Raw genomic sequence first — 26,253 nt, forward strand, 5'->3', positions numbered from 1 at the left:
TCCTCTGTATTTGAAAGTCTTGAAATTATACATTATATTGGAGACCGGAATCTATGTAACAAGGTTTGGTCCTGCATTGCATGGTGCATTCCAGGTATATCGCTGTGAACCAAGGAAGCAAACTATAGCTTGCAACATACACCTGTACCAACTACTTCCAGAGAATTCATACAACGCATGAAAAAACAGAATGTGGCAGGCTTTTGTGCTTGTAAATCATTGTAAAATCATGGCTGAAGAACCCTTTTTGGAGAGCGGAGGTGGGGCGGGGAGGGGGAGGAAGCACGGTGGTTAGCACTGCTGCCTCACAGCGCCAGGGACGCAGGTTCAATTGCAACCTCCGGGTGCTCCGGTTTCCTCCCACAGTCCAAAGATGTGGTTAGGTGGGGTTATGGGAATAGGGCGGAGAGTCAGCCTAGGTAGGATGTTATTTCAGAGGACGGTGCAGACTTGATGGGCTGAATGGCCTCCTTCTGCACTGTAGGAATTCTATGGTTCTAAAATATTTTTCGGATTACCAGGGAAGGGGGGTGAATTTCCATAAGGGCTCTTCAGTACTAACCTCATCAAGGAAATAACAGACAAATCCGAGAGTTCCAAAAATCCTGTGCAAAGCACACATCAGTCATATTTTCAACATTGTTTATTCTCATCAAAACGGAAAATTTACATGAGCCTGCTGATCCGCAAACATCCTTCACCAAGCGCATTTAACCTTGAACTAAGTTGGCAATTTACACCAAGCAACATACCACATTAAACACAACTGCACCACAGAATCAGCATAATATTTTATCGATTACTTGAAATTAATTCCAGAGCCATCAAATAACAATGTACAATATTGAGATAATATTACAAGTGATGGCACAGAAGATTTCAATGCAATTAGCCAATTTGGGACTAACACCATAAGCGTTGCTGTTTAATGTGTGTCTAATTCCATAATATTTGATATCTATAAAAGGCCAATATCTGGAACTTTATTCAATGTCTTCTGGAAATCCAAATAAATTATCAACTAGATTGCTTTATCCATTAGTTTAGACACTTTCCAACAATTTCTAATCAGTGACATGGCAGGGTTTATTTTAAATGCACGTTGCTACTCCGCATTATGTCTGATGCCAGATGAGCATTGACAACACTTGCATTTAAACAGCAACTTTAACATAGTAAAACATCCCAACAGCATTTCACAACAGATATATTATATCAAGCCATGTAAGGTGATATTGGAATAGGTGACGGGTGACCAAAATCTTGGTTAAAGAGGTAGATTTTAGAGTATGTTAAAGGAAGCGTGGTGGAGAATCAGAGAGGTTTAGGGAGGGAATTTCAGAGCTTATGATCTGAGTAGCTGTGGCCACAACCATAATCAAAACAGGGGATAGGCAAGAGATCAGAATTGCAGCATCGCAGATATCTGGGAGCGTTGTGGGGCTGGAGAAGATTCCTGAGACAGGGAAGGGTGAGGACATGGAGGGATTTAAAAACAAGGAGAAGAATTTGAAAATCGAAGTAAGGTCAGCAAGCACAGGGGTGATCGGGTGAATAGGGTTTCATGTGAGTTAGGATATGGGCAGCAGTGTTCTGAATGAATTCAGGTTTATGGAGGGCGAAAGAGGCTGGCCAGGAGGGCAGTGGCATAGTCAAGATTACAGGTAATAAAGGCATAGGTGAGGACTCATTTAACACTCTCAAACATTTCCACCACTAATTACCTCAAAATGAATCATACTACTTAACAATTCACCACGGGGTACAATGGGAATAATGTTCTCCATACGATTTGCTCATATATGAATATTCTAGACTTTTAAAATGTCTTTCACTATGTAGTGAAAGGGTTCTAAAAGAGATAGCTGAGGAGATTGTGGAGGCATTGGTGGTGGTCTTTCAGGAATCACTGGAGGCAGGAAGGGTCCCAGAGGACTGGAAAGTGGCTAATGTAACACTGCTGTTTAAGAAGGGAGGGAGGCAGAAGACGGGAAATTATAGGCTGGTTAGCCTGATTTTGGTCATTGGTAAGATTGTAGCGTCCATTATTAAAGATGAAATCTCAGAGTACTTGGAAGTGCTTGTTAAAATAAGACTTAGTCATTTCGGCTTCGGCAAGGGGAGGTGAGGTCATGTCTGACAAATCTTGTTAGTTCTTTGAAGAAGTAACAAGGAAGTTAGGCAAAGGACAACCAGTGGACATGATTTATTTAGATTTCCAGAAGACCTTTGATAAGGTGCCGCATAGGAGACTGTTAAATTTAAGTTAAGAGCACAAAAGATTGGCTGACTGGCAGAAGGCAGAGAGTGGGGATAAAGAGGTCTTTTTCAGGATGGCAACCGGTGACTAGTGGTGTGCCTCAGGGAAAGGTGCTGGGGTCACAACCTTTCACAATATACAATAATGATCTGGAAGAAAGAACTGAAGGCACTGTTGCTAAGTTTGCAGATGATATAAAGATCTGTAGTGGGACAGGTAGTATTGAGGAAGCAGGCGGGCTGCAGAAGGACTTGGACAGGCTAGGAGAGTGGGCAAAGTGGCAGATGGAATACAATGTGGAAAAGCATGACATTATGCACTTTGGAAGGAAAAATGGAGGCATAAACTATTTTCTAAATGGGGAAATGCTTGGGAAATCAGAAGCACAAAGGGACTTGGGAGTCTTGTTCACGATTCTCTTAAGGTTAACGTGCAGGTTCAGTCGGCAGTTAGGAAGGCAAATGCAATGTTAGCATTCATGTCGAGAGGGCTAGAATACAAGACCAGAGATGTACTTCTGAGGCTGTATAAGGGTCTGGCCAGACCCCATTTGGAGTATTGTGAGCAGTTTTGGGCCCCGTATCTAAGGAAGGATGTGCTGGCTTTGGAAAGGGTACAGAGGAGGTTCACAAGAATGATACCTGGAATAAAGAGCTCATCGTATGAGGAACAGTTGAAGACTCTGGGTCTGTACTCGTTGAAGTTTAGAAGGATGAGGGGGTATGTTATTGAAACTTCCAGGATACGGAGAGGCCTGGATAGAGTGGATGTGGAGAGGATGTTTCAACGTGTAGGAAAAACTAGAAGCAGAGGACACAATCTCAGACAAAAGGGACGATCCTTTAAAACAGATGAGGAACAATTTCTTCAGCCAGAGGGTGGGGAATCTGTGGAACTCTTTGCCGCAGAAGGCTGTGGAGGCCAAATCACTGAGTGTCTTTAAGACAGAGATAGATAGGTTCTTGATTAATAAGGGGAATCAGGGGCTATGGGGAGAAGGCAGGAAAATGGGGATGAGAAAAATATCAGCCGTGATTGAATGGCAGAGCAGACTCGATGGGCCGAGTGGCCTAATTCTGCTCCTAAGTCTTATGTATTGCACAAACATCTACTCAGCAAGGTTGAGTCTTTTTGGTTTGGTGAGCAGAATTTGGGTTGAATTAGGGAAATGGTTTAATTCTGTAAGGTGGTTATTATTAGTAAAGATTGTGCATGGAGCCGGCAACTAGAGCTCCATTGGGATTGAGTGGTCTTTCCTGCAACACCCACATCCCATGAATTAATTTGTTTTTCCAAAGAAAGGTCAGCTCGGGATCAAATAGGACCTCAAGGTTATGAATGGTTCATGGAGAGGGATGGAATAGTTTGTGACAGGGGCTCAAGACAACAGCTTTGGTCATCCCAATGCTTAGTTGGCAGAAAGCAGCGAACCTGAGACAGTGGAGAGGCCAACGAAGGAGGTGATGGTGAGGTAGAGTTGGGTGTTGTCAATGTATATGCAAACGTGTTTTCGGTTGATATTGCCAAAAAGAAGCATGTGGATGAGAAATGGAAGGTGGGTCAAGATCAGATCCCTGGGAACAGGGGAGAGGTTATTGCAAATGATTCTGAACATCTGTCTAGAATAGATCATGAATAAATATAGTAAACACTAATAGTCCAAACACAAATACCTTTGGAACACAATTTGTGATCAATTTTCAAATAGATTCGAGCTCATCTGCAACTACGTTCAGCCAGTTCTGAATCCAACATAGTAGATTACCACTAAAACATGACACTTTGATCTTGTGTACTTGTTTATCAGGTTATATCCTTTATTTATATTGGGGTCTTGTGAGTGTTGCGCCTATCTCTGGGCCAGTAGCTCTAGACTCAAGCCCCACTGCAGGACTTAATGGCCTCAGAAAGTGCATTCATAATCTGATCGGCGACAGTTTCAGATAGAGGATCTGGATCAGCGCAGGCTTGGAGGGCCAAAGGGCCTGTTCCTGTGCTGTAATTTTTCTTTGTTCTTTTTGTTCTTTGATCGATCTAGTTAATTATCAGCCTGTAAATTTCCAATACGCCTGTTAGCAGGTGTTAAGAGTGGGAGAATTTCCTAGTCAGCTATACTGTAAAAGGCAACGACAAACCACCGGAGTACTTTGCAAAGCATAGCCATGGACCAATCCAATGGAAATCCATAGTCGCCAACTCCCCTTAAGAGCATGGTACCTGGAGGAGGGGGAGGGGGAGGGGGGGGTATTCATATTGGTATATTTCTCATGAGAAATTTTCTTTCCATGTTTCTTAAAATTTGAACTTTGTCTTGCTTGCTAAATGAACACACTTTACAGTTCTTTGTTTTAAAATTTTCCACCCTGAAGTTACTTTTCAGTCAAATGTGAAATTACACGTGGTCTCAACTCTTTGCTACCAGATTAACATTTAATCTGAGCGATACTGCATCTATTTCTCACATTGTCCCTAATAGTTGTTACTGACTTGTTCGACGAAAGATTTAATCTTTTTCCTCGTGCTTCTCATTGTCCCTAATTATGTCATCACAGATTATCACATTACAAATTTCCTGTTTAAATAATTCATACCTACATAGTTTGGGTTAAATACCTCCATGGCTTCACCCAATCGCTATTTTCATTACCTTTCATGGTATTCTTCATTCTTCTAACACTAGCATGGTGCATCCTCTGTTCCTATTTCCCATCATAAACGGTTGTATTTTCAGTCATCCAGCCCTCATGCTCTACAATTATCTCTTCAAAGCTCTTCGCATCACCACCACCCACCCCACCTTTTCTTTACAACCCCTCTCTTTTGACCAAAAGCATGGTTTCTTTGTCTCGGTGTTCCTCCATGTGTTCTTGCAAGTTAACTTGAGATTGTTTTTACATTGGAAGTACAACATAAATGTAAATGAAAGCAATTTCTGTGGATCATTTTGCCATTTTAGTCACTTCTACTCTAATGCTTCAGCAATCTCTCTTTCTGTTGTTAATTCCATTTTCTGAACAGTTGCTATATCATCTGGTCAATCCACCATTTGATTAGCATAACTCAAAAAGATAAATATTAGTATAAAAATTTTAAGTAGCCCGGATTATATTTCATATTGTAGAATTGCTTCTGAATATAGGCCTAGATCACCGCCTGAAATGAATTAACCAATTAATTTCAAATACTTTTTTAAAAAACGTTCTCCATAAAATAGAAAGAAATGTAAACGACATTTGGCTTTTCAACAAAATAATAAAATAGTGAACAGCCAAGTATATGAAACTCATGATCTAAATTCAACGAAAAAGGTACATTTTGAAGATGTGTTTACTTACTTTAAAAAAAATCATACTCCCAACAAGCAATTTATTATCCCAGATTAAATTAAACAGTCAACTCTGTCAAGACATTGACAGCAGAATTAGCAATGTCACAAAACAATAGGATATAAATTGCATGTGCTTTGCAAAGTTATTTTGGAAAAGGATGAAAAAATTCAGTGAATTAAAGAAACAATACTCTCATGTTTTTTTTACACTATTCAACTGAAAGAAGTATTGTTCAAAGATCGTACGAATCATTGTCCATCATATCATGTGTATGTTGTACTCTGGAACCCTGTTTAAGAGTACATTTACTCAGCTTTTTCTTTGCCTCAGCATCTCCAAGTACAGCTGGAGTGACTTCTGAATGGAATCTTTACTGATGAAATTAACAAAATTTTGTATATCTGATTCCCTGTTGGTCAAAAGTCGATCAAGTGTGGGCTTCCTCATCATGGATTTGGTAATTTGCCGAGCATGATCTGTGAAATAAATTATATGGTAATGAAAATGGAAGACATAAACCTAACTACAATTAATATATAAATATAGTCATTTCTTTATTCAAAATTGGAAATCCAAAACAAAACTGCCATTCTAACTTGCTATGTCATGTCGAGTCAAATATTACATCTTGGTATTTTTCTTTAAGAATTGTATTCGAGTTGGGTACATCCAGCGAATTGACCCCATTTTAAGCGCAGAATAGATCCTGCAACAACATGCTGCCTGACATTGAAACTGACAGCAGGTTACAAAGTTATACATAAAACAATTTAGTTATCAAACCGCATACCACTCATAAAAAAAAAAATTATAAAATTCCAGCCGATATGTGGACTCATTGGAATACAAATTAATGATGGCATGGAAGTTACACAACTTAAATCTGTCATGTTGCTCAGTTGCTGATCTCAGCTGGCTTACTCTGGAGAGGTGTCAAGGAGCAAATTTAATTATTAATTGGGCATACAAAATATATTTTATCCATAAAGAACATCGAGCCTGAGTTACACGGTTGTTATGACATGCTGGACATTTTAACAGCGCCATCGTTGTAAAGAGGAACCATTTACATGAAACCCATGTCTAAATTTGGAAAAAGCTTCTGCTGTACTGTAATTCTACTTTACAAAAACAGTTCCTTAGTACATTCAGCTCATTTTCATCAAAAATTATAAATTATTTTATGTAAATATTTTTAAATTTATTTTTATTCAGGAATAACAAAATATTTCCCAAAAAGATTAATCAGAACTATTGGACATTTTACCACTTTCAAATTCAAAACAGCTTTACCTGGAATAGCCAACCATTCTGACATTACACTCAAAGCTGTTGGCATAATTTTATCTTGTGCTATCAGTTGATCAACAAGTCCATTTCTCAAGGCCTCCGAAGCGCTATACATGATACCAAGCTGGAGGGAATGCTCCGTGGCCCTCCTTCCAATGACACTCATCATGGTGTCCTTGAACCTTTGATGATGCGATAAAAAATAAGCGACAACTTGGAACCAAAAGCAATACTAAAAGTTCAGCTACTTGATCAAACAGTTATGGAAAAGTAATTATGAAAATGAATGAAATGATAATGTGAGAATATGACACTGAGGACATTAAGGCATAACTCAAGCATCAGTTACTTTGAAAAATTGTTTTTGCCTTCCACACAATTAGTTGGCATCCCACTCATCCTCTCTTTGCTCCCAGACCTAACCCCTTCCACTACCTTCCCAATGCAAGGTGCTATTGAGACCGGCAGTAGGAACATTAGTGGATGGAGTGCATCAATTTCCTGACCAGATTTGTCAGGGCAGCCAATCAGCTGGTGCAACTTAGACTGGTCCTGCAACCGAGCTTTTGCTCTCATGATTAAATGGTGCATAAATTGTACATGCTTTACAATGTCAGAAAGATGAATGACGTGTCCGCCAGTCAAGGAAACATGCATACACAAAGACTGATCAAAAATACAGAAGTTAAACACAAAGAGGGATACAGAGGAGACAGCAAACTTACTGAGAAATGGAGACAGACGTTGTTAGAAATACTCAGACAGATTTGGAGATGACAGCAAGAGAAAAAAATCAGAGAGAAAAATAATGAATTACAAATAAAGTTCAAGACTTACTGAGATAAACGTTATGATAAGAAATAACTTTTTGTTCTCATTGTAAATCAACTAATGCAAGTAAGCTCCAACTGCTACCATTTATGAGGACATACCAGAATGGTGCCACAATTCCAAGCTTGGTCTCATTTAGGCCTATTGTATATTTTGGATTATCTGCCATAATTCGGTAGTCACATGCCATGGCCAAGAGGCACCCTCCAGCAGGGCTGGCTCCCTGGAATAATAATGGAACGGCAAATCTCAAAAGATGGACAGAAATCAACAGCATCAACTGTGTTACTTCAACATCAAGATATCTAACCATGTTTTTCTTTAAAACAACAATTGTTGGAATAAATTGCCCATGATATGATAAGTGTCTGTGAATAGGAAACGCAGTGAAATAAATACACATACTGAAGAAGACCTGGTGTTGAAAGCAGTGTGTGCAGGGCAGGTCATTTGTGCAAGGCACTCTATGTTTCAAAGAACAGGAAGCTTTGCTTGAATCAAGTAAAGTGAAGGGGTAAAAGCACCTCCTGGAGATGCTGGAAATCTGCAATAAAAACAGAAAATGTTGGAAAAGCCCAGCAGGTCTGGCGGGGGAGGGGGAAACAGAGCGAACGTTTCAAGTCCATATATTTCTCTTGTTGGGAACGAAGAGAGGTAGGCAGCAGCAGGGATACAGATGGCTATGGGTTTAACAAAGACCAGCTACCTCATGTGACCTCTTCCAGTCTAAACTTTTATCTATTTTTTCTTTTCTCTCATCTATTTGTGTTTCAATTTCAAATATTTTTGTTGCAACAGGGAATGATAATCATTCATGATGTTTATTATTACTTCACAATGGTGGAAGTTTTGTTGGGAGTCGCACCTTCTTCAAAAGATTTTTTGATATCACGAATTGACATTGAAAATCAGTCTGAACTGACTGTGGATCAATATTTTTCCATGTTCCAGTTTACTATTGTTTTTAACAGGTATTTTGAATGCAGTCTCAGTGCTAGGCAACAATCTACGCAAACAATTTGAAAAATGTACAGACCATTTGTTGTGTCACTTACATTGATTGCAGCTATTGTCACCAGATTGGATCCGTATACATTCAACCATATTTCCTGAACCGCTCTCCAGAACTCCCCAGTGTGCTCTGGTGTTTTCCCATACATCTCATTGATGTCCAAACCAGCAGAAAAGATCCTAGGAATAGACTAAAATTAAAGTATTATAATTAAATTTCTTCCTCACAAAACAAAAAACCATCTGTATTGGGGATGAGCTAGGTTAATCTTGTAAATTTTAGTTTGTAGTCTTTTAAGATGAAATTTCTCATTCTACTTCATGCTCATTGCTGTTGGCACTTCAGTGCAGATACCTAGGGCAGGATTCTTCAGCCTCACCCGCCCAGTGACCAGAAATTCCCACCCGAGGTCAATGGACCTTTACATGGTATGCGTTCCATCCGTGGTGATCTTGCGGTGGCTGCGGCTGAAGAAGCCAGCTCCTAATGGTCCCAGGGAGCATTGTTTTATTCAGTGACTGCGTAAACAATGCTGTACAATTATGCAGAAACCTAATTTTGGCTGACAGTTACGGGCAAAACACGTCATCAATTGATTTACACGGGCTTTCTCTTTTGCTTCACAAAATCACAATATTTCACTTGCACTTTTTTCCCTATTTTCCAGTGGAAACAGTTTCTCTATTTACCTTTTTAAAAATAAATTTAGAGTACCCAATTATTTTTTTCTAATTAAGAGGCAATTTAGCGTGGCCAATCCACCTACCCTGCACATCTTTGGGCTGTGGGGGCGAAACCCACACAAACACGGGAGAATATGCAAATTCCACACAGTGACCCAGAGCTGGGATCGAACCTGGGACCTCGACGCCGTGAGGCAGCAGTGCTAACCTTCTCTATTAACTGTTCCCATTAGTATCTTGAAAACATAGATCAAATCGCCCCTTAGCTTCTAAATTCCAGGGAATACAACTCTGGTTTGTATTATCGCTCCTTGCAACTTAACCTTGGAGTTCAGGTATTATTCCGGTAGATCTACACTGCACTCCCTCCAAAGCTAATACATTCTTCCTGTGTTTTGTCGTCTAAAATGTCTCACAGTACACCAGGTGTGGTCTAACTGGGGCTTTGCATATCTGCAGCATAACTTTTAATCTCTTGTAATATAATCCTCGAGGTGTAAAGGGCAGCATTCCCTGAGCCATTTTTGATTATTTTCAAGTACTGGTACATTTTAATGGTCTATGTACCTGGACCTGCAAGTCTCTTTGGACCTTCACTGTTCCTAGCTTTTCACCACTTAGAAAGTAACCGGTTTTAATATTTTTAGGTTCAAAGTGGATCTACTCACATTGAAAATCATTTGCTGCAGTTTTGCCCGTACACTTAATCTATCAGCATCTCTATAATGTTATACTTTCATCTACACTCCTTACATTGTGGTCTATCTTTGCATCAACAAATTTGAATACATGGTTTTCTATTCCTTCGTCTAAGTCGTTAATAAATACCCGCCAGATCCTGCCAACTAGAGTACCTGGTGCACAGGGCAAATTTCAACATTTGTGAATGATACAAAACTTGGAAATATTGTGAGTAGGTTAGTGTGGAACTTCAAAAGGCACAGACAGTTTAGTGGAATGGACAGACATGTAGCAGAAGAAATTTTGGTATGAAGAACATAGAAAGACGATATAAAATAAAGCGTACAATTCTAAAAGTGTTGACTTTGAGCTTTGGCATAGAGTCACCCAGACTCGAAATGTTAGCTCCCCTTCTCTCTCCACAAATGCTGTCAGACCTGCTGCGATTGTTCAGTATTTTCTGTTTTTGTTACAATTCTGAGGGGGGTGCAGGAGCAGATGGACCTGGGTGTATATGGACATAAATCCGAGGGTGACAAGACCGGTTGAAAGTGCGGTCAATAAAGCATACAGTATCCTAGGCTTTACTAATAGGGATGTAGAGTACAAAAGCAAGGAAGTCATGTATAGAAACTAATTCAGCCTCAGATGCAGAATTGCAACCAGTTCTGGCACCACATTTTAGGAAGGATGTGAGGGCATTCGGGAAAGTGCAAAAAAGAATCATGCGAATGGTTTGAGGAACAAATTTAAGTTGCATAGATGGATTGAAGAGGTTGAGACTGCTTTGCCTGGAGAAGAGAAGGTGGAGAGGAGATTTGACGAAGGTATTCAAAATCATGAGTGATCTGAAGAGAGTTGATCGGGAATAACTGTTCCCATTGGCAGAAGGTTCGAGAACTAGATGGCACCGATTGAATTGGCAAAAGCAATAGAGACATGAGGAAAAACATTTTGACACAGTGAGTGGTTAGGATCTGGAATACACTGCCTGAGAGTATGGTGGGGGCAGGGTCAATTGAGGCATCCAAAAGGATTTGAGTTATTAGCTGAAAAATAAGAATGTGCAGGGCCAAGTGGAGAAGACAGGGAGGTGTCACTAGGTGAATTATTTCTTTGGAAAGTCAGCACGGGCTGAATGGCCTCCTATGCCATAACCATTTTGTGATTCTGCCAAAAGCAAGGAAGTTATGCTAAACCTTAATAACCCATTAGTGAGGCCTAAGCAGGAGTGTCAAGTCCTATTCTGGGCAACACACTTTTGCAAGCATACAAAAACCTTGGAGAAGCTGCAGAAGAGACTTATTAAAATGGTACTAGGATTGAGGACTGTAATGTGGAGAGACTAAAGAAGGTGCAGTTCTCTTTAGAGTAGAGACAATGAAAACAAAAATTTGATAGAGGTGTTCAAAATCATGAATGTTTATGAAAGGGTAAATAAGGAGAAACTGTTTCCAGTAGCAAAAGATTAGGTAACCAGATGGCACAGACGTAAGGGGATTAGCAAAATAACATGAGTATTTTTCCAGGGAGTGGTTATGATCTGGAATACACTGTCTGAAAGGATGATGGAGGCAGAGTCACAGTAACATTCAAAAGAGAATTGAATAAATACTTATAGGAAAGAAAACTTAAAGCTATGGGGACTTAGGCAGTTACTGAAGAACTGGCACAGGCCTCCTGTGCTGCATCATTCTATGATTCCACCAACCAGAGCTATCGTTCAGATTTCCATACATACAGAAGTGATAACTACACCACGACACTCTCGGTCCATCTCAAGTTTCTCCATACTAATGGAAAATTCTGTGAGGAATTCCAGGCTTAGACTGTTAACTGGAGGGTTCTTCATCTGAATTACCGCAACACCTAATAAAAAGTTACAGAAAAGATTTTTGGTCACCAAAGCAAATAAAAGATTATTAGTCCTTTTAAATAATAAAAAGTGTAACATGACCACCGCAGTATAACATTTCACAAACAAAAATGTCACAAGTCAATTGCAAAGTGATAAAATAGATACTGGAAGTACTGAATAATTTTGCTCAGAGGGAATGAAGCCTTTGTACATTCAATTGTGACCATTTTTAGTTGCACTGCTAACTGACCCACTACTGCTCTAATAGTTCACTGCCCACTCTGGGACCACTATCAGCGAAGATGCTTCAAAACACGTTGTCAGCTTCACTCAGTTAGAAGCAATTTGCCCTCTGTGTCAGAAGATTTAAACCCCCATCCCAGAACTTTGGCATATAATCTAGTTTGCCATTTCAGTGCAGCACTTGGGGAGTGGTACATGATGCCAAATTGCTAGTTTGCCACATTTCTCTTTTTACATTCCAACACAGTTGCAGAATATTTTATAATATTACAGCACAATTAAGGCAGCATTAATTTAGAATATCTGTCATTGCACAATTAATAATAATTCACACTCTCGTACATGAAGTATGTAGTTACTGTGCAACCCAGTTACATAGCTGCCCGTCACTGAAAAGCATCAGTGAACAGCTTGCTTGCACTGGATGCAATGGAAACTTGCTTACCCCGGGTTCCCAAGATACTGATGTTATAAGACAACAGGGAGTGTCCGTGGATTGAAGTGGTTGGGTTTATGCTCCCATGGTCAGCAGTTGCTTCCTTCAGCGGTTACTTTGTGCTGGGTGAGCTTTCACAAACGGGGCTCAGACTGGTGTTTCCCAGTTTCAGGTGTACACACACTTAATGAGCAGATATCCCACTTCTGTTTCAGCCACATTTGTTGTAGATGGGGCTGACTCCCCCAGGGAAAGGTTGTGCATCTTCCTGCAACTGTTATCGAGTTGTACTACCTGTTGGTGATTGAGGGGATCCTTTCTCTCCAGGAGACAGACTAGAAAGTACTCTTCTCGGTCTTCTAGAATCATGAGATGTGTCTATTTCTAATGATCTCCCAAAATGCTGTTCAGAGTGGGCAGTGGTGCAAAATGACCAAAATATGGGTAGGGAGTTCCCCTCTATCCAAGTCCTTCTAGCAGTCATCTGATGTGGAGGAGTGGAACTGTGGAGTATGTGCAACATACGGTAGGTGCAGGGTTTCATTCTGAAATTGACTTTGTGAATTCTGCTGTAGGTGGTGGTAAGAGACTGACTGCATTTCCTTTGCCATTTTTCCTAACAGTCAGCCTAGCTCATGATTCCAAGGAGTACTTCAGGGTTTCGGTCCCGCCATTGATAATAGAGGAGTACACAAAGTTTGGAGTTGCTTTAGCAAGGCTATGTTGGGTAACTAGGGGAAGAGTTGCAAGGAGTTGGTTCACACTGACATTTGCAAACTTGTGTAGGTTCTGTAGGGGCTGGAGATAATGATACCGGTTATGTTGCGGGACATGAAATTTATCAACAACTGGTGGAAGTGCATAGTCCGGTGAGCCCTTTTTCAGGTCAAACTTTGCATTCAAAAAAGGCAATCTTTTCTGAGAATTTCCCATTAATTTACATTGGGGAGAAGGCTGGCCTACCCTCTATGATATTGAAGGAGGTAACACATTTGTCTCCAAGTCTGAAGAAAGTAGCAACAGTAAGTTATTTCCAGCTCTCTACTGGTCTCTTTTAAAGGCTTAAGAACAATATGCTGCATAAAGGAGTTCCTAATTCCATTCCCAACCACAGTGATGTTCTGGGGAGGAGATTGGAAACCAGGTCAGCAAAATAAGGGAAGTTGCCCAGAGATAAGGGAAAATGAGTCTTTCCTTGTGCTTTGGGAGCTAGGGGTATTTGAGAAGCATTCATGATCGTTTGTCCACCAAGAGGAACTTGGAGATACAACTATTCGGGTAAAGGGGTAGCTGGGTGAGTGCCTTGACAGGCAGCATTTGAAAAAAGTAGAGCAAGTTGGAAGATTGGATAAAGTAAAAAAAAAACTGGACCCTTAAAAAATGTTTGCAATGTTTGGTAGGCTCTATCCTGGTGATATTCATAAATAATTTTGCATTATAAACTCAAAGAAAATGCAATAGTTGTGAAAAAAACAAGTATTTCCAATAAACTTTCCCTTATGAATTTCCTTTGACTGAGATAAGTTTAGCCATCCAAAGTCTCCATTAAGTTAGGGTCTCAACTTTGCCTTCAGCCCTTTTTCCATAGCTTACAGCGTTCATATTGGCTTTGGATCCGAACATTGTTGTTCCTTTTAATAATGATGTGGAGATGCCGGCGTTGGACTGGGGTGAGCACAGTACGAAGTCTTACAACACCAGGTTAAAGTCCAACAGGTTTGTTTCGATGTCACTAGCTTTCGGAGCGCTGCTCCTTCCTCAGGTGAATGAAGAGGTATGTTCCAGAAACACATATATAGACAAATTCAAAGATGCCAAACAATGCTTGGAATGCAACCATTAGCAGGTGATTAAATCTTTACAGATCCAGAGATGGGGTTCCGCACATGAGTGCGGCCTCAACCGGGACCTGGGATTCATGTCACATTACATTCATCCCCCACCATCTGGTCTGCGAAATCCTACCAACTGTCCTGGCTTGATGTAATTCACACCTCTTTAACCTGGGGTTACCCCATCTCTGGATCTGTAAAGATTTAATCACCTGCTAATGGTCGCATTCCAAGCATTGTTTGGCATCTTTGAATTTGTCTATATATGTGTTTCTGGAACATACCTCTTCATTCACCTGAGGAAGGAGCAGCGCTCCGAAAACTAGTGACATCGAAACAAACCTGTTGGACTTTAACCTGGTGTTGTAAGACTTCGTACTGTGCCCTTTTAATAATGGATAACCTGATTTCCTTTTGTTATCCTTCTGGATTGTGTGCTCACGGGTTGTGTGTGTCATTAATGCCAGCCACCCTACTGATTAAGAAATTGTGCAATGGTTATCAGGTATGACACTCATGTAATTTCTGCAAAGAGGACAACTCTTGTTCACCATACACAAAAGCAACATCCTGAATTACCGCATAATGACTTATTACCCAACCACTGACACGTACCATTCCTGAGCAATGGATGTGGTCAACATAATGGGCGCATACCACTTTCTGCAAACTGAGCCACCTCATTGGGCTGTTTGAGTCTAAAGCTGTCAATTCAATTAGAAAATTAAAAAATACAAGGGTTGGGTGTTGTTTCTTCGATGTCTGAGAGGGCGGTGTCCAATGGCTGTCCAGAGAGCAGATAACACTCGCAAGTTCAGCTGAGGCATCCAAGAGGGAATTGGATTATTATCTGAAAAGGAAGGTGTGCAGCAGTACAGGAAGAGAATTGGGGGACTGAATTGCAGCTGTAGTGCTGTAACATTCTATGTTTCTATTCTATGATTCTGCCCTGAATAACCACTCCTTGAATCTTAATATGTACAGATGATTCTATGGTTCTATGAGGAGGACCATTCAGCCCAAATATCCCAGGGCTTACTTCAGTAGGTCTCTTTTGCAATTACTCCATGATAGAAAGGAAAGTATGAGAGTCTGAGCTTCAGTTTACGATATGCTTGGGGATTGAACTGCTACATTCCATAGATATTATACATCTAGAATTCTATACTGAAAAATAAATGACATAATTGATGTTCCCAAATGTAGAATGATCTCACAACTAACTGGATATCATTTACCATTTTTACACATTACCCGTTTTAAACTGCAACGCATTAGAGACATACATACATGTACTTCTGAAATTACCTGTATTGCTGTCCAGTTCCACTGTCATATTCTTATTTGCGAACAGTCTCCTCTGGTATGATGAATTGCATGGCAACTGGGACAAAATCCTTGTTGGTTTACATTGTAAACTTTTAATACCGTAATGTGACAAGTGGCCTGAAACACAAGAAAGAAATTACAGCTACTAAAAGATCAGTGAATAAGGGCATCTGATCCCAGTCGCGTCTCATTCATTGCAAATCAGTGTCGGTACCATCAAAGTGTTTGCAACTCTTCGATAAAAGCAAATTACTGCAGATGCTGGAATCTGAAACAAAAAGAGAAAATGCTGGACAATCTCAGCAGGTCTGACAGCATCTGTGGAGAAAGAAGTTGAAGGTGATAGAGCTAACGTTTCGAGTCTGGATGACTCTTGACCTGTTGAGATTGTCCAGCATTTAGTTTTTTTTGTTTACAACGCTTATAAGGTTGAAATCTTGCAGTAGCAAGTCCAAAATCAGCTTCCAGATGAGAACAAGTGACAGACTGTGATGACAGATACACCACAGAACTCTTCCCAATTATAAACCAAATAACAATTCCCACTCAACAAAAAACTCCATGTTAAATTAAGGAAGAAACCAGCAAAGAAAAAGTCCCAATGACTATCAATAACAAGGCTCAGAGACAAATCCTTGATAATAAGCCCGAACAATAAATTCTAAAGTACCTGAACTCTCCTGGAAGCAATATACCGGTGGAGAGGATAAATAGAACAGTTGGGTGGTTTTAAAATAGACTGGTCATGAGAAGAGCAAGAAACAAGGAGTATAGAGGTGTACCCAACAGCAAGCATACTGAAAGTCAGCACTTTGCAGCAGAATTAGAAAGGATGATAATAAGGAGTAAGAGTCTGAGTAAGGTAGGCTGTACTCAGGAGTGGAAATAAGCATCTTAAAATAGAAACTCAAGAAACACTCAGAATAATCTAGGTGATCTACAGTTCCAAAGTGGCAGAATTACATTACATTGTAAAACGTGTGCTTAAATAAGGACACAGGAAGGTGGCAATCTCACAGGGCATAAATTAGTGCCAAGGGACAGAGGCAACATTGCATGTTATATAAAACAACTGGAGGTAGGGCGGCACAGTGGCGCAGAGGTTAGCACTGCTGCCTCATGGTGCCGAGGACCCGGGTTCGATCCCAGGCCTGGGTCAGTCCATGTGAAGTTTGCACATTTTCCCGAAGTGTCTGTACCCCAAGTCTCCCCTCGCCACCCCACAACCCGAAGATGTGCAGGGTAGGTGTATTGGCCACGCTAAATTGCGCCTTAATTGGAAAAAAAAATTAAAAATGAAAGTAAGGTAAATCTTGTTGTAAGGGTGTCGTGGACTGAGATAAGAGATCAAAAGACACTAGCTGTTGGAATCCATGCCAGATCACCAAGTCACGTTGAGATTACAGATGTGAAACAATTCAAAAAGGATTCGGGAGGTCAGTTTGATCATCACTATGACTTTCTGGGGGGGGATTTTAAACTACCAGAAATTAAGGAGCTGAATGGGGAGGGTAAGCAGAAACAAAAAGATTTATTTGTGGGAGGTTGGGAAGACACTCTGCATGAGGAAACTGTCAGAATGCCTGATGATATTAAGGGCAAGCTATAGAAGTACATGGAGGAAAAAGAAATAGAAGGTTTTCCCAATAGGGTTAGATGCAGGGGTTGGGAGAACACTTGTGTCACACAGGAAGTCAGACTGAATGGCTGGTTCCTATGCTGTACATTCTGTGTATTTCTATGAGCCAACGGAGCTTGTGGATAAAGGGAATTTAGTAAACATTGGTTATTTAGATTTCAGTGAGGCTTTTGTTACAGGACTGTTTGTGAAGTTGATCTATAAAGTAGAAACAGATGGGATAATTGGGTAGATATTGAAGCGGATTGGTAAAGATGCAACAAATGAGTCGGGGAAACTGTTGAATTGCAGGAAGTAATTAGTGCATCTACTAGGATCCTTTATTATTCATATTATATATCAATTCCTTGGAGACAGGCGGGGCAAAACTTCAAAATTTACTGATGACACCAACGTGGACATGGGTAGGGGTTAGACAAGAGCAAGTTGATTGTGTGCAACAAACTTGAAGCAGATTGACAGGCTGGCTGAGAAATGACAAATAATTCAATGGTGCCAAATGTACAGTGGAAGGGGGTAGTGAAAAAAACCCTAAAAAGGCTAAAAGCAGAGACTTGCAGACACGCTGTAAACACCTGCAATAAATGAAGCCAACACAGGTCAGGCGATGTACCGACAGTGAATTGTGAATTATCACTATGTAGTGGTTGTGGTATTGGTAATGAGCAGCGACTGTGGTAGGGTGCTAAGTGGAGTGCACTGGCAGTAAGTGAATTACACGGCTGGCAGTGAGCAGTGCATAGGCACCAGGCTGGGGCAGAGCAGGGTTAAGGTGCTGAAAGTGGCAGGTTGTGGGGTACAGACACTTGGCAGGCAGTGAGCAGGGCACAGGCCCTGGCCTTGCCATAAACAGAGTGCAGAAACTGGACTGGCAGTGAGCGGGGTACAGGCCCTGGACAGGCAAGAGGGGTGTACAGGTGCTAGACTGACAAGACACAGATAGAGCTGGACTAGTGGTGAACAAGTACAGGCACTGGACCAGCTGTCAATGGGGTACAGGTGACGTAATGACTCTCAGTGAGGTACAGGTGCGATACATGGGAGTCAGTGGGGTACAGGCGCTGGACTGGCAGTCAGCAGGGTACAGGAGCCAGACCAGATGTCAATGGGGTACAGGCGCTGGAATGGTTGTCAATGGGGTACAGGTGCTGGACTGGCTGTCAGCTGAGTATAGGAGCTGGACTAGCAGTCAGCAGGGTACAGGAGCGAGACTGACAGTTTGCAAGGTACAGGAGCAAGACCGGCAGTCAGCTGGTTACAGGAACAGGACTGGCTGCCAGCAGAGTGTAGGTGCCGGAATGACAGTCAGCAGAGTACAGACGCCGGACTGGCAGTCAGTGAGGTACAAGCACTGGGCTCGCAGAGTCGGGAACAGGTGCTGGACTGGCAATCAGCAGTGTACAGGTTCTGGACTGCAGTAAGTGGGGTACAAGAGCTAGACTGGCAATCGGTGGGGTAATTACTAGACTGGCGGACAGTGGGGTACAACCACTGCACATGGCAGTAAGTGCAGTACACGCACTGGACTGGCGGTTCATGGGATAGTCACTAGACTAGCAGCCAGGTACAGGCGCACGACACGGCAGTAAGTGGACTACAGACACTTGACTGGCAGTCAGTGGGGTACAGATGCTGGACTGGCAGTGAGCAGGGTACAGACTCTGGACTGGCAGTGAGCAGGGTACAGACTCTGGATTGGCAGTGAGTGGGGTTCAGGCACCAGACTGGCAGTCAGTGTGGCACAGTCATGGGACTGACAATGAGCAGGATACAGTCTCTGGATTGGCAGTGAGTGGAGTACAGGCCCTGGACTAGCTGTCAGCTGGGTACATGTACCAGACTGGCTGTCAGCGGGGTACAGGCACCTGACTGGCAGTCAGCGGGGTACAGGCACCAGACTGGCAGTCAGTGGGGTACAGGCATCAGACTGGCAGTCAGCGGGGTACAGGTACCGGATTGGCAGTCAGCAGGGCATAGGCACTGGACTGACAGTCAGCGGGGTGCAGAAGTCGTACTGACAGCCAGCAGGATAAAGAAGCCGGACTGACAAGTCAGCGGTGACAGCACCGGACTGACAGGCAGCGGGATACAGCACTGGACTGAGAGGCAGCGGGATACAGGCTCTGGACTGATAAGCAGCAGGGTACAGGCGCAGGACTGACAGTTAGCGGGTACAGGAGCTAGACCGGCAGTCAGCTGGTTACAGGAGTCGAACTGGCTGTCAGCAGAGTAGAGGTTCCGGACTGGCAGTCAGTGAGGTACACGCACTGGACTGGCAGTCAGTGAGGTACACGCACTGGACTGGCAGTTAGTGAGGTACAGGCACTGGACTGGCAGTCAGTGAGGTACAGGCACTGGACTGGCAGTCAGTGAGGTACAGGCACTGGACTGGCAGTCAGTGAGGTACAGGCACTGGACTGGCAGTCAGTGAGGTACAGGCACTGGACTGGCAGTCAGTGAGGTACAGGCACTGGATGGGCAGAGTTGGATACAGGTGCTGGACTGGCAGTCAGCAGGGTACAGGTACGGGACTGCAGTAAGTGGGGTATAGACGCTGGACTGGCAGAATGGGATACAGGCACTGGACTGGCAGAGCAGGGTGCAGGCGCTGGATAGGCAGTGAGCAGGGTAGAGGCACTGGACTTGCAGTAAGTGGGGTACAGGTGCTAGACTGGCAGTCAGTGGGGTACAGTTATGTGACTGGCAGACAGTGGGCTACAACCACTGCACATGGCAGTAAGTCTAGTACAGGCGCTGGACTGGCAGTTCGTGGGATAGTCACTAGACTGGCAGGCAGGTATAGTGCTCGACAGGGCAGGAAGTGGAGTACAGGTACTTGACTTGCAGTCCATGGGGCACAGACACCCGACCGGCAGTGAAAGGGGTTCAGGCACCAGACTGGCAGTCAGTGTGGCACATACACTGGACTGACAATGAGCAGGATAGTCTCTGAATTGGCAGCGGGTGGGGTACAGGCATCAGACTAGAGGTCAGTAGGGTACAGACGCCAGACTGACAGGCAGCGGGGCACAGGAGCCAGACTGACAGGCAGCAGGATAGAGGCTCTGGATTGACAGGCAGGGGGGTACAGGCTCTGGTCTGACAGGTAGGTGGCAGGGTACAGGCTCTGGACTGACAGGCAGGCAGCGGGGTACACGCTCTGGACTGACAGGCAGGCAGCGGGGTACAGGCTCTGCACTGACAGGCAGGCAGCGGGGTACAGGCTCTGCACTGACAGGCAGGCAGCGGGGTACAGGCTCTGCACTGACAGGCAGGCAGCGGGGTACAGGCTCTGCACTGACAGGCAGGCAGCGGGGTACAGGCTCTGCACTGACAGGCAGGCAGCGGGGTACAGGCTCTGCACTGACAGGCAGGCAGCGGGGTACAGGCTCTGCACTGACAGGCAGGCAGCGGGGTACAGGCTCTGCACTGACAGGCAGGCAGCGGGGTACAGGCTCTGCACTGACAGGCAGGCAGCGGGGTACAGGCTCTGCACTGACAGGCAGGCAGCGGGGTACAGGCTCTGCACTGACAGGCAGGCAGCGGGGTACAGGCTCTGGACTGACTTGCAGGCAGCGGGGTACAGGCTCTGGACTGACAGGCAGGCAGCGGGGTACAGGCTCTGCACTGACAGGCAGGCAGCGGGGTACAGGCTCTGCACTGACAGGCAGGCAGCGGGGTACAGGCTCTGGACTGACAGGCAGGCAGCGGGGTAGAGGCTCTGGACTGACAGGCAGGCAGCGGGGTAGAGGCTCTGGACTGACAGGCAGGCAGCGGGGTACAGGCTCTGGACTGACAGGCAGGCAGTGGGGTACAGGCTCTGCACTGACAGGCAGGCAGCGGGGTACAGGCTCTGCACTGACAGGCAGGCAGCGGGGTACAGGCTCTGCACTGACAGGCAGGCAGCGGGGTACAGGCTCTGCACTGACAGGCAGGCAGCGGGGTACAGGCTCTGCACTGACAGGCAGGCAGCGGGGTACAGGCTCTGCACTGACAGGCAGGCAGCGGGGTACAGGCTCTGCACTGACAGGCAGGCAGCGGGGTACAGGCTCTGCACTGACAGGCAGGCAGCGGGGTACAGGCTCTGCACTGACAGGCAGGCAGCGGGGTACAGGCTCTGCACTGACAGGCAGGCAGCGGGGTACAGGCTCTGCACTGACAGGCAGGCAGCGGGGTACAGGCTCTGCACTGACAGGCAGGCAGCGGGGTACAGGCTCTGCACTGACAGGCAGGCAGCGGGGTACAGGCTCTGCACTGACAGGCAGGCAGCGGGGTACAGGCTCTGCACTGACAGGCAGGCAGCGGGGTACAGGCTCTGCACTGACAGGCAGGCAGCGGGGTACAGGCTCTGCACTGACAGGCAGGCAGCGGGGTACAGGCTCTGCACTGACAGGCAGGCAGCGGGGTACAGGCTCTGCACTGACAGGCAGGCAGCGGGGTACAGGCTCTGCACTGACAGGCAGGCAGCGGGGTACAGGGTCTCTGTGGGTAATGAATCTGAATTTCCAGATGATTTCCCGAATTCCCTGCGTTGAGTCCCACAAACTCCGCCCTGGGGGCACATATTTGCCCCGGGGTATATAAACACCGTCTTATTCTATGCACTGAGCTCCAAACCCGCAGCCGGCGTTCCCTCCCCCCTTTGGGGATTTTGCTGACACACCTGAGCAAAGCACCCGCAACCCCTTGAGCAGAGCCGCCATTCTCCACCGGAAACCAGAAACCGGAAATAGAAAGCCACCGCTAGCGCCACCAGCCGGGAATACCGGTATTGCAGCCAGGAGAACCATAGGCTGCTTATTATGGTGCTGTAGTTTTGTACTGTCAATGGCTATGCAGTCCTGTACTATAGACTTTCACTGCCAGTGCCTCTAGAAAGTTCCTAGAGAATGCAACTTCGCAGCACTGCCTTTTTAAAATATTAATTTACTGTTTATTTTTGTCTGGTAAGAGTAAGGGAAGGTAACGTCGCCATAGTCCCAGATGACCATAGGCTGCTTTCCCCTTTGAGGAGAAGAGCTGACTGGTGGTGATTTAACCTGAGGATCACCACACCTCAGACAAGGGGTAAGGTTGAGAAGGCGGGGCCTTTATGGTTATAAAGAGCCTCACTGCTTTCTGATTGATTGATCAGCAACCAATTAAGTTACATATTTTGAGAAGGAAATTGCTCCCGATTTGAGCAGGTGTGGCAGACGATGTTAGGGACAATGTTCATCTGGGATCCTGCTGCAGGACTAGGACAGTCACCTGATGTGTAAAGAAAATCTAAGTGAAAGGCAAATCTCTGTTGATTATCCCAACATGCTTCAGATTACCAATAAACAGGACGTGAAGCAGCAAAAGTGGTTATCTCACAATATTAATTGTGTTCTACAGTACTCATTACAGAGGAAAACAAAAAAAGGGAATATGGAGAGAGTTTGGATGGGGGGGATCAAAGTTTTGGTTAAGAGCAACTTTGTGGAGATTTTTGAAAGCAGGGAAATTGGTTGTGCGTATAGCTGCAAAGATTTGAATTAGTGTTGCTTAAGGATGATGTAAGAGGGAAGACGATAACAGAGCATTAGAGGCAATTGAGATGTTGACTGTGTAGTTTAGGGGGTTCATGGGTCAAGAGGGACACCAGCCAATGTTATAGCAGTGGAAGAAAAAATGTGAGCGACAGACCAGATGTGATAAGAAAACTGAGCCGAGCAGTGGGCATATGACAATTCCACTGCTATGACATGGCCACTTCCAAATAAGCACAGAGCAACTCGCAAAGACTGATGGACAAGCCAAGAGTCAGGCAGGTTCTGAGCCTGAAATGCATATTCGACAGCAAAGTCCAGACGGTATCGAAACCCCGTCCCATTAGCATGTTAATCAGGCCGATTAGCAGGTGATGGCCCATCTCCTCCAACACAAAGGACTGGGACAGTCCCAGATATTTCGGCGCCACTCCCTGTCCAAGAGAAACACAAACAACAGGGTCAATGACCGCTTGAGACACGCCCAGTCATCCAGATCCCCGCCCACTTATTGGTTAAGGAATTGAACAGAGTGATCAGGGATCACCCAATTAGTAAGGCACAAATTGAAGGACCACCCAAAAGAGCGCGAACCCCCCCCCCCCCCCCCCCCGAGTATAAAAGAAGAGTTTGCCATATGTTCACTCTCTTTTGGCCTTGGTACCCCGGTCACGGCCATTGCCAACTGCAGCAACACCAGAAGCAAGTTTGAGTTCAACGCCCAAGAGATTCCGAACATCGGCCACTGTTTCCTTTTTTTAAAAAAAAAAAATGTTTATTCAAATTTTTCCAACAAAATTTTTTAACAAACAAATCCCTCCCACATAACAAAAAGAAGAAAGAACACAAACACCACAATCAACAATAATAAACTACTTATACATTGGGTTTCTCCCGCATATATTAACCCCCCCATATGACATTCAAAAGTACCCTTGGGGAAACCTCCCACCCGCCCAAATACCCCTCCGAAAGAGACCCCCCCCCCCCCGGGTTGCTGCTGCTGCTGACCTCCTCCTAGCGCTCAGTGAGATAGTCTAGGAACGTTTGCCACCGCCTGAAGAACCCCTGCACAGACCCTCTCAAGGCAAACTTTATCCTCTCCAGCTTAATGAACCCTGCCATGTCATTTATCCAGGCTTCCACACTGGGGGGCTTCGCGTCTTTCCATAATAGCAAGATCCTCCGCTGGGCTACCAGGGACGTAAAGGGCAGAATACCGGCCTCTTTCGCCTCCTGCACCCCCAACTCGGCTTGACCTGGACTTTCACCACCTTGGACATAGTCCTCGTGAAACCCCTCCAGAACCCATCCAGTGCCGGGCACGACCAGAACATGTTGACGTGATTCGCCGGGCTTCCTGAGCACCTCCCACACCTGTCCTCCATCCCAAAGAACCTACTCAACCTCGCCCCTGTCACATGCGCTCTGTGAGTAACCTTAAAATGTATTAGGCTGAGCCTGGCGCAAGCGGAAGAGGAGTTAACCCTACTCAGGGCATCAGCCCACAGACCCTCATCAATCTCCTCCCCAAGCTCCTCCTCCCACTTGCCCTTTAGCTCATCTACCAAAACCTCCTCCTCTTCTTTCACCTCTTGATAGATCGCCGGAACCTTGCCTTCTCTGACCCATACACCCGAAATCACCCTGTCCTGAATCCTCTGTGCCGGGAGCAACGGGAATTCCCTCACCTGCCGCCTCACAAACGCCCTCACTTGCATATACCTGAACGCATTTCCCGGGGGTAACCCAAACTTCTCCTCCAGCGCCCCTAGGCTCGCAAACGTCCCATCTATAAACAGGTCCCCCATTCTTCTGATCCCTGCCCGATGCCAGCTCCGAAACCCCCCATCCATCCTTCCCGGGACGAACCGATGGTTCTCCCGAATCGGGGACCAAACCGAGGCTCCCATCACACCCCTATGCCGTCTCCACTGCCCCCTGATCTTCAACGTTGCCGCCACCACCGGACTCGTGGTGTACCTTGTCGGCGAGGTCAGCGAGAGCGGCAGCGGTACCGTCACCAGCGCCCTCAGGCTCGTGCCCCTGCAGGACGCCATCTCCAACCTCTTCCACGCCGCCCCCTCTCCCTCTATTACCCACTTACGGATCATCGCCACGTTGGCTGCCCAATAGTAGCCGCACAGATTCAGCAGCGCCAGCCCTCCCTGTCCCTGCTACGCTCCAGGAACACCCTCTTTACCCTCGGGGTCTTATTTGCCCACACGAAACCCATGATGCTCCTACCTACCCGTTTAAAAAAGGCCTTGGTAATCATAATGGGAAGGCACTGGAACACAAAGAGAAACCTCGGGAGGACCATCATTTTAACCGACTGTACCCTGCCCGCTAGCGAGAGTGGCAGCACATCCCATCTTTTGAAATCTGCTCCACCAACCGCGTCAAGTTGAGCTTGTGCAGGGCCCCCCAGCTCCCAGCCACCTGGATCCCCAAGTATCGAAAGTTCCTTTCCGCTCTCTTCAATGGTAGGTCGTCTATCCCCCTTCCCTAGATGCACCACAAAGAGCTTACTTTTCCCTACGTTGAGATTATAGCCCGAGAAGTCCCCAAACTCCCTTAGGATCCGCATGACCTCCACCATCCCCTCCACAGGATCTGCCATATTCAGCAACAGGTCGTCCGCATACAGCGACACCCGATGTTCCTCTCCCCCTCGGACCAACCCCCTCCATTTCCTGGACTCCCTTAGTGCCATGGCCAATGCAAACAACAAGGGGGACAGGGGGCACCCCTGCCTCGTCCCTCGGTACAGCCGAAAGTGACCTCCGCCGATTCGTAGCCACACTCGCCACCGGGGCTCTATATAGGAGCCTGACCCAACTGATAAATCCCTCCCCGAACCCAAACCTCCGCAACACTTCCCAAAGATACTCCCACTCCACCCGGTCGAAGGCCTTCTCCGCGTCCATAGCTGCCACTACCTCCGCCTCTCCCTCCACCGATGGCATCATAATCACGTTGAGGAGCCTCCGCACATTAGTGTTTAGCCGCCTGCCCTTTACAAATCCCGTCTGATCCTCATGAATCACCCCAGGGACACAGTCCTCAATTCTCGTAGCCAGCACTTTTGCCAGCAACTTAGCATCCACATTGAGGAGCGAGATCGGTCTATACGCCCACATTGCAGTGGGTCCTTCTCCCGCTTCAGAATCAGCGCTATCAGCGCTCCGGACTTTGTCGGGGGCAGGGTCCCCCTCTCCCTTGCCTCATTGAAAGTCCTCACTAACAACGGGCCTAGCTGGTCCACATATTTCCTATAAAACTCGACCGGGAACCCATCTGGCCCCGGGGCCTTC

General features: G+C 45.2%; 1 protein-coding gene across 1 annotated transcript; it reads right to left on the reverse strand.

The window, feature by feature from the left end:
* Positions 1 to 625: 625 nt before the first annotated feature.
* Positions 626 to 22,176, reverse strand: eci1 (enoyl-CoA delta isomerase 1). The gene is made up of 7 exons (XM_072481290.1): positions 22,087 to 22,176; positions 15,764 to 15,901; positions 11,828 to 11,955; positions 8,766 to 8,912; positions 7,812 to 7,933; positions 6,883 to 7,061; positions 626 to 6,065 (listed from the first exon to the last, which is right to left on the reverse strand). Exons 1-7 carry the CDS (start codon positions 22,124 to 22,126, stop codon positions 5,899 to 5,901), a joined length of 921 nt encoding a protein of 306 aa, XP_072337391.1. The 5' UTR covers positions 22,127 to 22,176; the 3' UTR covers positions 626 to 5,898.
* Between the last annotated feature and the right edge of the window lie 4,077 nt (positions 22,177 to 26,253).

Source organism: Scyliorhinus torazame, chromosome 17 (assembly GCF_047496885.1).
Source record: "Scyliorhinus torazame isolate Kashiwa2021f chromosome 17, sScyTor2.1, whole genome shotgun sequence".
Taxonomy (NCBI): domain Eukaryota; kingdom Metazoa; phylum Chordata; class Chondrichthyes; order Carcharhiniformes; family Scyliorhinidae; genus Scyliorhinus; species Scyliorhinus torazame.

What these genes read in the sequence shown, in the direction of transcription:
- eci1 (XM_072481290.1), bottom strand. Translation starts at nt 22,126, where the DNA reads ATGGCGGCTCTGCTCAAGGGGTTGCGGGTGCTTTGCTCAG. An exon ending in GGAACTGGACAGCAATACAG is followed by an intron (nt 11,956 to 15,763) that starts GTAATTTCAGAA and finishes ACTTTTTATTAG; the next exon opens with GTGTTGCGGTAATTCAGATG. An exon ending in AGAATGGTTGGCTATTCCAG is followed by an intron (nt 6,066 to 6,882) that starts GTAAAGCTGTTT and finishes TTTATTTCACAG; the next exon opens with ATCATGCTCGGCAAATTACC.